General features: G+C 36.6%; 1 protein-coding gene across 2 annotated transcripts in view; it reads left to right on the forward strand.

Annotated features, from left to right (window-relative positions):
• The window catches only part of ALPK3 (alpha kinase 3), a 217,871-nt gene that overhangs the window by 190,516 nt on the left and 14,454 nt on the right, over positions 1–12,901 (forward strand). For both annotated transcript variants that reach the window (XM_053717269.1, XM_053717270.1), the window contains 4 exons: positions 9,248–9,283; positions 10,260–10,534; positions 10,695–10,783; positions 11,632–11,849. In XM_053717269.1, coding sequence (XP_053573244.1) covers positions 9,248–9,283; positions 10,260–10,534; positions 10,695–10,783; positions 11,632–11,849 — 618 coding nt within the window. The remainder of the gene's footprint in view (positions 1–9,247; positions 9,284–10,259; positions 10,535–10,694; positions 10,784–11,631; positions 11,850–12,901) is intronic.

Here is a 12,901-nt window from a genome sequence, read left to right on the forward strand (position 1 = left end):
TGCTGAAAAGCAGTGAGGTAAGCTCAGGAGTTTGCTCACGTTTGCAGCATTATATGGTAACAATGATATACATTAGCAAGAGCACAAGATGGCAGCAGTATTTCCTGTCAGGTAGTGCTCCAGACATGTAAACACTATCTATCTAGATATCTCTTCAACAAAGAATAACATGAGAATGATGCAAATTTGATAATATTACATTCTCTATATGAATCATACAAGAAACATTTTGGGTTTTGTGTCCCTTTAAGGAAGGTCTTTAAACTTCAGACTCTGAATCATCAGATTTGTCTTTAGTAGGTGAGAATCAGGATCATTATCCTGCTTAAGAGGCATATGAAGCCTACTTGTATCTTAGGCTCTGCAATTCTGCAGAGGTCGGTTCTATTCTCTTGTCACTTCTGATATGGAAAAGTTAAAGCCTGTTAGAAGTGCCTTAACAAAGGTCCTTTCAACCACAGAATTGCCACTGTGGGGAGAAAATGTTTTTATCCACATATTTGCAATTTGCTGAGACGTTTTAAGTATTTTAGGTCTCCAAAACCCTGATGCAGCTGATGTACGATCTATTGTACAATTATTTGCTAGATGGCTACTTCAGGACTTTATTTTCTCAGTTTTCTGAATTTTTAAGGATGTTCAATTTATCATCTTATTTTGTAGAGCTTTGGGGAATTCTTTTTCAAGATGAACATGACAATTACCACTTTAGCATATGATTTCCCTTTGAGGATGGCTCATTTTCATCGATCGTATTGAAAAGAAATTTGGATTCTTTCATTTGAGAGACTTTGTTTTTCTACAAGAGTGATTCCTGGTTTCAACAGCTTTGATATAACTGGGGTAATTGCAGTCTTTTTTCTTTGATGTGGAAATCTGTCTGATTTGCTTTAGAAGTTCTCAAAATTCATTAAATCATCAGAAAGTTCTTTATTTGAAAATATTTTTAGTCATTGTTAATAGTAATGTTCAGATATGAATTTTACAGTACTCCCAGAAGAGCTCTGGTTCTCACTTCATGGTGAGTAGAATGTATCTCTTTTTTCGGGGTAAGGCTTTATTTATTTTCTCTCACTGGTGGATGTAGGAAGTTTCTTCCTCAGTAGAGGTCTAAAGAAAATTACCGATTTTACTACCATTTTCATTCCTTGTCAGTCTAGAAACCAACATTTTCCTCTTTTCAATAACTAGATTCTTCCAAAGCTGCTTGGAAGTCTGTTTTTTTAGTTTTTTTAATAAGGCCAAACAATCTATTTTACAAATACCTTAATCTTCCAAGCCAAAATTTCTATATTCTATTCAGGTCTGCTTATGGTTACAGTTTGGACTTCAGGCATACATTTCATTTGAAATGTTAGTATAGCTTCTTTTCTGTGAGATCTTGTCCAGACAGGAGTTCTTTTTTTCTCCTTGACCTGGAACCTAAGAGGTGATAGTACTGATTCCAGTTTTTAGAATAAGATCAATGGTTTTTAATCCAATCAGTATTTTTTAACCCAATCGGTCTGTTTTCTACTTTCAAAACAGTTTCTGTTTGATCCATTTTGCCCTAGCTACTAGGGTTCATTTATATTCTTGATAGATTTGAAGGATGCTTTCCTTCATATTCATATCCTTAAGATCACCACCAGTTCCTACATTTGTCCTTTTTGACAAATGCTTTCTGGTTGTGGTTCTTCCTTTGGAACTTACTATAGCTCGCATGCCTTTTTGCAAAGGGCCTAGGAACTCCTTTGTTTGTTATAAGTCTTCAGGGTATTCATGGTTCAGTTTCCATGTTTTATTTTTAACTGTATTTTAACATCAGTATACTGTTGTTATTTGCAGGCATGGTGGGAGATTCCCTTTTAAGAAAGTTCTTTGCCCTCAGTTATGTGTTTTATTTCTAAGAGTTTTTGTAGACTGTACCATGCGAGTTTCTTTTACGGATCCATACAGATTCAAGTTCAACAGATTATTCTTTCTCCACTATTTGTTCTATGTATGGACATATTGGTTGAATGGTTTCGCTGTCAGATGTTCCTTTGCATGTTCTTTAGCAGATATCAGTTTGGCTTGCTTGCTTCCTTAGTACAGGGATTACAATCAATTTAATAACATTCCTTTTGAATTCCTCTATAAAACAGTCCTTGGCCTATTGGTTTCTTTTCCACTCCAGTTTTTTTCTGAAGGTGATATATATTCGTCCTTTTGGACAATATTTTCTTTTAACTACAGGATCTCAGTTTGGGGTGCAGTCTGAGATTTGAGGAGATCACAAGTAATTAGTTTCCTCTGGAGGAGAGGTTACCGTTTAATATCTTAGTACTTTGTGCAACCTTCTTTCTTCTCAGACTTGGCCTTTTCTCAAAAGAGATACTTGTTTTCTGTTCTTTCATGTCTTTCATTGTCTCTGCTGTAATTTGGTCTTCAGAGAGAATTCTCTAGTTTCCTTTCCAATAATGTGTCATGGTATAACCCCAAACACTTGCAGAAAGAGAATCACTGTACCTGTTGCAATCTGTGCTGCACAGAGATTCGTTCAACCTGCTGTGCCCTGTATGAGGTCTGTGTCTTGTCCATCTTTGTGCAGTCTACCAAGTGTGCCAGTATCCCACTCTTAAGGTCCTATTCTCTCAACCCCTCTGTCATCTGCTGTTTCTCTGCCTGTGCTTTTACTAATATAGTCCCCAGGCTTTAGACCTAAAACACAGCAACATACTGAAGGGAAAGGGAACGTGAGCTCTACTAACCTATGTGGCAAAAATCAGGTATTGCAAGCCAGTAAAGATACAGGTGATTTACTTTGCATTGAATCTCATCCTGCTAAACCACTCCCAAAGGAGGAGTCCTATAAAACCCAGCAACTCACTTTAATCAGTGCTTGGACATTGCTGCACTTAGTTCCTGTGTTTCTTGGCAATCTGTGTTTCCTTATACCCTATTTGTTTCAACTGACTATGTGGACTGCTTCATTGCTTTCCCCTTAACCTGCTGTGTTTGTTGATCGGACTGATTACTGGTATGGACCCCTGGCTTGGCAATCTGGACTACTCTATTGCCTTGCCCTTACCTGTTGTGTTTGCTGATTGGACTGATTACTGGTATACTATTGACCCCTGGCTTGCTATTTGGACTGCTCTGACTGGCTACTTGTAAAACCCTCTACTCTACCTCTGCACATCGGGTCCCAGAATAACCAGAACAAGAGGTACATTTACCTTTGACATAATTAAAATCACTTACATTTCCCTTAAATTGAGTTCTGTACTCTTTCTGTGTTTTACTTCCTAGGGTGAATTTCTTTAAGGCAGATTGCTTCAGTTTACTATTTCTTCATCTGGATTTCAAAGGTTTTCTTTTTCAAAGGGTTTTCTTCCGTTTTTTTGTTTAATTCTCTCTATTCCAGATAATTTGCCAAAACCAGGGATTTTAATTTATAGTTCTACAGCTATTTGGCATTTCATCTGGCATGCATTTTTATTGATCTGTTGTACCACTCAGAATTATTGTTCATATATTTGTTCTAATTCTAGTCATATAAATTTACTTTTAATGAGAAACTTAATGGCTTTAAGAGTCTTTCAATCTCATCTTTGAACTTACTCACTTTTCATTTGGGATACTTTGTGACAGGAAAGTCCTACAGTCTTAAATAAGTGCCTGCTTTTATTTTTGTCCCACACTTTTACTCATGGACTCCCTAGCTTGGGTATTATATCCAATGGCTTGTGGACTCTAACCACCTTATGAAAGAAAATTTATACTTACCATATGTATTAATTTCCTTCATGGTGATGAGAGTCCATGAGATCTGTCCCTTATATATTTTTTTATGGACCTCAGTTTTAGTATGGACCTCATTTACTCTGCTTTGCCCTTTCTAACCTCTAATTTTCTCCTTTTCTCAGCTATACATTAGACTGGGATATCACAGATGTGAGAGGGATTAAAAGCTTGTGAAGTTTTGGGTATCTTTGCCTCTTCCTGGTGCCCAGGAATTGAATTCCCGGGAGTAATGTCTTGTGGACTCACCATCATGAAAGAAATTAATTTATCAGGTAAGCATAAATTTTGTTTTTGAATCTAGATCATATTCTTCTCGATTTTTTCCACAACTAGACCTGTTTCTGAGCTGGGCACTCCTTTATACATCCTATTTACATGATTTTCTATCAGAACGAGGGTGGTTTCAAAATATTCCCTTCATTTTACTTTAATATCAATCTGTCAGAATTCTAGTAACAAACAAGGGCTTCCCTATACAGGTACTCTCATATATGTCTGTAGAAGTTAGGAATCCAGGAAGTTTTCCTTCTATTTTAGTGCCAAATGGGCTTTTAAAGGTTTCTTTAGTCAGCTGATTTGATCTGTGGTCATGATGGCTTAAAAAGTAGGTCCAGGCTGTTGGGTGTTTGCACGTTATGAAGTTTTACTGGAACACTTATGCAAAGTGACCACACCTACTATTTCAGTCTGTTTGCTTCAGCGCTTGTTACATTTAGTAGAAATGTCTTTCAGACCAGACTGCGTATCCTCTGACCTAGGCAGAAGTTTTCTAACCCAACCTTGTTTTCATATGCCCCGGTGGCTCACTTTCTCTCCTCTTTCTCTTAATAGATTCTTGAACTGACTGGAGAATGAAGAGACATGTATCTGATTGTGTTGAGGTTCTTACACCCTTCTTGAATTCATTTTTGCCTACTCCAGTGTTCAAAAAACATCTACCCAGCAGTACTGATGTGTTTCCACTTCAATTGTGCAGTGATTGATTTATTATCAAGTATAACTGCATCTCTCCAAATATAATCTTAGCCAGAAACTAAAACAAATATTTTTTTTATTTCAATAAACATCTCCATTTTATTTTTTAATTAGGATAAGGGGGACTGATAAACTCTAATTATTTTCTCCCCAAAGCAGTTACATCGGAATTAAGGTAGAAAAAATCCTATTGGCTGATGCAATAAGCCAATAGGATTGAAGTTCAATCCTATTGGCTGATCCAATCAGCCAATAGGATTGAGCTCGCATTCTATTGGCTGTTCCAATCAGCCAATAGAATGTGAGCTCAATCCTATTGGCTGATTGGATCAGCCAATAGGATTGAACTTCAATCCTATTGGTTGATTGCATCAGCCAATAGGATTTTTTCTACCTTAATTCCGATTGGGTGATAGAATTCTATCAGCCAATCGGAATCTAAGGGATGCCATCTTGGATGACGTCACTTAAAGGTACCTTCATTCAGCTTCAGCTCCGCGTCGGATGTCTTGAAGATGGACCCGCTCCGCACCGGATGGATGAAGATAGAAGATGCCGTCTGGATGAAGACTTCTGCCCGTCTGGAGGACCACTTCTGCCCTGCTTGGATGAAGACTTCTGCCTGCCTGGAGGACCATTTCACCCGGCTTGGATGAAGACGTCTCCCGGTAAGTCGATCTTCAGGGGGTTAGTGTTAGGTTTTTTTAAGGGTGTATTGGGTGGGTTTTATTTTTAGGTTAGGGTTTGGGCGGCAAAAGAGCTAACTGCCCTTTTAAGGGCAATGCCCATCCAAATGCCCTTTTCAGGGCAATGGAGAGCTTAGGTTTTTTAGCTAGTATTTTATTTGGGGGGTTGGTTGTGTGGGTGATGGGTTTTACTGTTGGGGGGGTTGTTTGTATTTTCTTTTACAGGTAAAAGAGCTGTTTACTTTGGGGCAATGCCCCAAAAGGCCCTTTCAAGGGCTGTTGGTAGTTTAGTTTAGGCTAGGGTTTTTTTTTTATTTTGGGTTTTTTTTTTTATTTTAATAGGGCTATTAGATTAGGTGTAATTAGTTTAAATATCTGTAATTTGTTTATTATTTTCTGTAATTTAGTGTTTGTTTTTTTTGTACTTTAGCTAATTTAATTTAATTTAGGTAACTGTATTTAATTTAGTTAATTTACTTAATTATATTGTAGTGTTAGGTGTTATTGTAACTTAGGTTAGGTTTTATTTTACAGGTAAATTTGTATTTATTTTAGCTAGGTAGTTATTAAATAGTTAATAACTATTTAATAACTATTCTACCTAGTTAAAATAAATATAAACTTGCCTGTAAAATAAAAATAAACCCTAAGCTAGCTATAATGTAACTATTAGTTATATTGTAGCTATCTTAGGGTTTATTTTATAGGTAAGTATTTAGTTTTAAATAGGAATTATTTAGTTAATGATAGGAATATTTATTTAGATTTATTTAAATTATATTTAAGTTAGTGGGTGTTAGGTTTAGGGTTAGACTTAGGTTTAGGGGTTAATAACTTTAATATAGTGGCAGCGACATTGGGGGCGGCAGATTAGGGGTTAATAAATGTAGGTAGGTGGCGGTGATGTTAGGGACGGCCGATTAGGGGTTAATAATACTTAACTAATGTTTGCGAGGGGGGAGTGCGGCGTTTTAGGGGTTAATATGTTTATTATAGTGGCGGCAACGTTGGGGGGGGCAGATTAGGGGTTTAATTAGGGGTTCATAAATATAATGTAGGTGGCGGCGGTGTCCGGAGCGGCAGATTAGGGGTTAAAATGTTTATTTTAGTGTTTGCGATGCGGGAGGGCCTCGGTTTAGGGGTTAATAGGTAGTTTATGGGTGTTAGTGTACTTTTTAGTACTTTAGTTATGAGTTTTATGTTACGGCGTTGTACCATAAAACTCTTAACTACTGACTTTTAAATGCGGTAGGACTCTTGACAGGAGAGGGTGTACCGCTCACTTTTTGGCCTCCCAGGACAGACTCGTAATACCGGCGCTATGGAAGTCCCATAGAAAAAAGACTTTACGAAATTTACATAAGTCGTTTTGCGGTAAGGCCAAAGAAGTGTGCAGTGACCCTAAACCTTCAAGACTCGTAATAAAAGCGGGCGTTAAAAAGCAGTATTAGGACCTCTTAACACTGCTTTTTTACCCTAACGCACAACTCGTAATCTAGCCGAATGTGATCATTATCAGGGGTTTATAATATCTTGCCTGGGTAATTTATTATTTTCTTAAACTGGAAATATTGTTCATGATCTGGTACATGAAATGGAAAGTGAGTTTTCTTTTAATGCTAATGAATAAAAAATAATGAATTAAACTGGCTACTCTGCATGGCCAGTGATCAAGCTTAAGAAATTATATTTAGTGATACAAAAAAATACATATTTAAGCAAACTTCAAATAAGCAGTTAATTTGGAAGTTATATAACAACAGTTATATATACAAAAAGACCTAGAGATATAGGGGCTGAATTATCAAGCTCTGAATGGAGCTTGATGCCCTTGTTTCCGATTGGCCGTGAATTTGCAGGGGGCTGCATTGCACAAGCAGTTCTGGTGAACTGCTTGTGCAATGTTAAATGCCGACAGTGTGTGCTGTCAGCATTCAGTGATGTCTGTCGGACATGATAAGCTACAGCGTATCATGTCGGACAGGCATTGATAAATCGGCCCCACACTGTATAACTGGGATTAGCCTATGTATATAGGAATATGAGCCATTTTGCAAACCAGGAAAGATAAATGGGTAGTGAGCAAAATACCATTTAAAAAAACCACTACACTCTGTTGGTTGGAGTTTAAATTAGACAATCCTGAATGTTCCTAACAAAACTATCATCAACAAGACCACCATACATTCTACTTAAATGAACAGCTTTTTTTGGAAGAAGAAAGTGATTATAGGGAGCAGTTTATGTAAAGTAGTAATCTGATCTATAATAAACCCAATTTTCTATATTTTAAGATGTGATATTGCTACCCAGCAGTAAGGATGGGCGAATGTGTTTATATCCGAATTCGAATGTTAGAACAAATATTATTGTAGAAATTCGATTTACATAATAGAATGTTGATAAGAAAGAATATTCTTAAAAATTCGATTTTCGAATGTTATTTACAGTTTTTGAATGTCACATTCGAATTCGAATGTCACATTCAAATTCGAATGTCACATTCGAATTCGAATGTTACATTCGAATATCACATTCGAATTCGAATATTACATTTATAAAACACAATTGTAGACTAGAAACACTATTTCGAATGTCACATTCAAATCGAATATCGCATTCGAATCGAATGTCACATTCGAATTCGAATATTACATTTATAAAACACAGTATTAGACTAGAAATACTATTTCGAATTTGAATGTCACATTCGAATCGAATGTCACATTCGAATCGAATATCACATTTGAATCGAATATCACATTTAAAACACAGTATTAGACTAGAAGTACTCTTTCAAATTCGAATGTGACATTCAAATTCAAATGTAGCATTCGAATTCGAATATTACATTTATTAAACACAGTTGTAGACTAGAAATACTATTTCAAATTTGAATGTCACATTCGAATTCGAATGTCACATTCGAATTCGAATATTACATTTCGAAATTGAATGAATACATAGCTAAACATTCTATTATTCGAACAAATATTTTTGAATTTTATTGAAAAATTCGAAAACGAAAATTCAAAAATAGAATGTTAGAATGTTATATAAACATTCAAAATTCGATTCGAACGAACAAATGTATCAAAATTCGTTTTAAATTTCAAATTTTTAGAATCATTCGTCCCATCCCTACCCAGCAGTCAGGAATGACTGTCATTTGCTGTTATGTATAAGGTAGGATTTTATACTATTAACAGATCAGCCCTCTCCTGCTTCATGCACATAAGTGTAACATGTCTTTGTTCAATGATAAACATTGTAGCCCTTGTCCTTTCAGTTTAAGGGGTCGATTTATGAAGCAGCAGATGCTGCTTCCAACCCACTCTGCTTTAGTTCCGCCTGAAGCGGAAGTTAAGAAGCAGCGGTCCTAAGACCGCTGCTCCTTAACTCGTTTGCCACCTCTGACAGCAATTAGCCTGATTGAATACGATCGGGTTGATTGACACCCCTTGCTAGCGGCTGATTGGCCGAGAATCTGCAGGAGGCGGTATTGCACCAGCAGTTCACCAAAACTGCTGGTGCAATGATAAATGCCAACAGTGTATGCTGTCAGCATTTATCGATGTGCGGTGGACATGATACACTACATTGTATCATGTCCGTCAGCACAATAGTAAATTGACCCCATAGCCTAGACTGAAGACCGGGAGTGAAAGTGACGTTGTGGATAATGATCACGTACAATTATATGGATTTTAATTGTACTCTACATTATAGAAGATGATGAGATTTATATTTCGGTTTTACTGAACTGAGACATTAATGCACCACAAAGTTATATTATATTGTTTTGTTTTTTATTATAGTTTTGTCTGGATTTATCACCAAGGAAGAAGTTGAAGGTAAGTACAAGTATGCTGTGTGGTGCCAAATGTAAAGTCTACAACCTGTTCCTGTTTAACCCAATTTCTGAGGGGAATGTATCCCAGTATAAAGTGTGGTACAATATGCAATTTATTTACTGCTATACTATTTTTAAAAAAAATCTTGATTACTATAAAATCATCACTACATTAACCCCATAAATAGTGTAGCATAAACATAAAGATAAGTTAAACCATAAGCCCTTTTCCCATTAGAATTCTCAGAGTTCATTGGTGATGTAAATTATAATGCCATATATGATGTCATCAGTGATGTCATTATTTTTAACAAAGCCTAGGGAAGCATAGACTTTAAATGCACAGGCTCTTGTCCATTTGAATGAGAACTTACTGTTTTAATTAAATATTTAAATTTCCATCAAATTATTTCATAAATTAAATCATTAGTTTATGATTTTGCAGTTGAATTAACAGATAAGATTAATAAAGTAAAGAGACTAAAATTTGAAGACAGTTTTATTGCTAAAAGCTTTCCATAACTTGCTCCTGCTCAACTTTACCATTGCTAATATGTGGCTTTCACCTATCTCTCACCTATCTCTTTGTTTTCTGCTTTTGCCTTCTCATATGTTCTTAATAATTTTTCTTCATCATTCAATTTTTTCACAGTAACCTACAACACATTTTAATATGACTAAGTATTGTATGCCACAAAATCCAAGGAAGAAAAGTAGCTTCGTTATCAACACTCCAGATTAAAGGGAATAGCACAAATTTTCTGGTCCCAATATGCCACCAATAAATAGCCAGTTGTATTGTGGAGCCAAGTTTTAGTACTTTTATCCCAGGTGCTCATCCAGATAGAACTTGAGGTCTTACAGAATTATAAGACATGACTTTAACTATACAATATATCTTGCTATAAACATATTGGGTAGTGCTAACAATATTTACAATGTTCTATTAACATTCATTTTCCCTATTATTCTTTCAGTGGGTGAAGAGATTGAGATGACTCCAATGGTGTTTGCAAAAGGAGTAGCTGATTCTGGGTACTGGGGGGACAAATTTTTTGGGAGGTTAGTGATGGAGAATGCGCATGTTGGAGAGGGATTTCTAAGGAAGGCTTGTAGAGTAAAAGTTATATATGGACTGGAACCAATGTTTGAGTCAGGAAAAACCTGCATTATAAAAATCAGAAACCTCATCACCTTTGGGACCAAGAATGAAAGCACCTTAGTGGAGAAGAATTATGAAATAACCATTCAGGTAGGTTGGCTATTTCCTCAGTATTTTTTCACTTCTATAAAGTGTATAAGCCTTAACCCCTGGTGTAATTATATACTTATAATTAGCAGATCTTATACTAGGAGTTAAAATGAGGCTGGCCATATTGTTGGTCAAATATTGTGTTACTTTTGTTTGGCAGGACTGTAAAATTCAAAATACAACCAGAGAATACTGCAAGATATTTGCTGCTGAATGCAGAGCAGTTCCCAACTTTGGACAGCTCCCAGAGTAAGTTCTGTTTGACAAGTCTTTTTTTAAATACTGTGTAGGATAACCTTATAATTCATAGTCCCAACAACACCTCTCATAATTTTATAATCATCATATCCTCCAATATGGTCAACTATGCTGATGGACTGTACAGCTAGATGCAAATGTCCATCCAGGAAGGATGAATAATTAATTAGACACACTATCACAACACACTGAGTAGTACCCAGGACGTGACCTACAACAGAGCAGGTAAATGAATTAAGGCTCACAAATTGATCTTCTTTCAGGAGAGAGACAAATATGCAAAGGGTCATAGGTGCAGGCAAAATTAGGACAGAGAAGACACAGATAGGAGTAAGTCTAGAAGAAGGGTCAAACACAAACAAGGGTCGGCAACGAGCTGGCAGAGAGGTACAAAAAACTCTAGGAGTAGATGAAAATGTTCGTCCAGGAAGGCACCAGTGGCTGAGTAATGAATTAGGCACACTATCCCAACACACTTTGTAGGACCCAGGACATGACCCATAACACAGCAGCTAAATGAAATACGCCTCACCTGTAGATCTTCTGTCAGGAGACAAATATGCAAAGGGTCATAGACACAATTTGGACTGAGAAGGCACAGGTATGAGGAGTAAGTCCAGAATGATGGTCAAACACAAGCAGGCATCAGGAATGAGCTGTCACAAAGGTCCAAATAGATGATTCAATGGCTTAGTTGGGTCCAGGAAAAAGGGTATACTTATTATATCCTTAAAGGTCTTCTATGTTTACGTCAATTTAATTTTGTCGACTTAAACATGTACAGAAAAGCGTCTATGAGAAAATGTTCTAAGTTTTCTATTTTCTCTTTTTTTTACCAGGATTCTACCTCTAAATCTGATTTATAGGCCTGCCAACAACATCCCCTATGCTACAATTGAGGAAGATCTGGAGGGGAGGTTCGAAAAATACTGCATTCGGGATATCACTGGGAAATTGCACATGAAAAATACATCAGAGATTGAGCAAAAATGTTGCACCTTCCAACACTGGGTATATCAATGGACCAATGGGAATTTCCTAGTGACAATACTGGAAGGTATAATTATATTTTAAACTGATTTGTGATGTAGTTGTGCAATGTCAAACTGCTCCCAAACTCCTCATTCATGTAATTCATGTCTGCTTTTTTATTGATTAATGTAAGAACAAATAAACCATACACTGTGTGGAAAAATCAAAACTTTTCACTGTAGAATAAACCTAATAGTCACCCTGGTGTCTGCTTATTAAAATCTGCAAGGAAAAAGTACAAACTGAGTACACTGATATTTTATGAGACAGTAAGTTAGATTCATAGATGTTGGTTAGGCTGCCGATGGGCCTTGTCATTAAAGAGAGAGCATGTTCAAATTTTATAGATGCTTGCTTAAATATATATTTTATAGCCTTTTGTTAGTGGGTGTTCCAGTCATTGACCTATGGTTAAACGCACAGTAAAACTACTGCTTGCAACTCACAGAGCACTGCTGGTTTCTGTGCAGAAAGCTCAGCTGATCCAATTAGCAGGGCTAGTCGCACGACTCAGATGTGGAATGATCACTGCTGATTGGATCAGAGGCATTTTCAGCTCAGGACTAGCAGTGCTCTGAAATTCCAGAGCAGTAATTTTACTGTGTGTTTAACCCATTTGTGGGGGTTAAACACCCTGTAGTGCAGGATCAATAGTCTTAGAATTACATGATAGCTCACACAGCAAATGAGAACCTCCAACAACAAGGTAAAGCGATAACTATAACCAAAATGTTCAGGAGGACTATAGTAGCTGAAAAGGATAACCCATAGGAACTGAATATTGTAAAGGTTATTTACATTTGGCAAGATTACGAGTTTTGTGATACAGCTATACCGCTGAAAAATTGGCCATTGTGCGTGAAATGGCCGGGAATGCATTTTACGAGTCGCGGTGGTATAGCTATACCGCAAGCATTTTAACCTGTAACACAACGTCTATTCTGCACTCAAAAAAATTACGTTTGAGTGTGGGATTTCCATAGCGCCGTATTACAGGTTGTGTGTTCAGACTAAAATGCTTAAATTACAGCCTATACTGACACGAGAGCAGTAGTTATGGATTTTGTATAACAAAAA

Source organism: Bombina bombina, chromosome 6 (genome assembly GCF_027579735.1).
Source record: "Bombina bombina isolate aBomBom1 chromosome 6, aBomBom1.pri, whole genome shotgun sequence".
Lineage (NCBI taxonomy): Eukaryota > Metazoa > Chordata > Amphibia > Anura > Bombinatoridae > Bombina > Bombina bombina.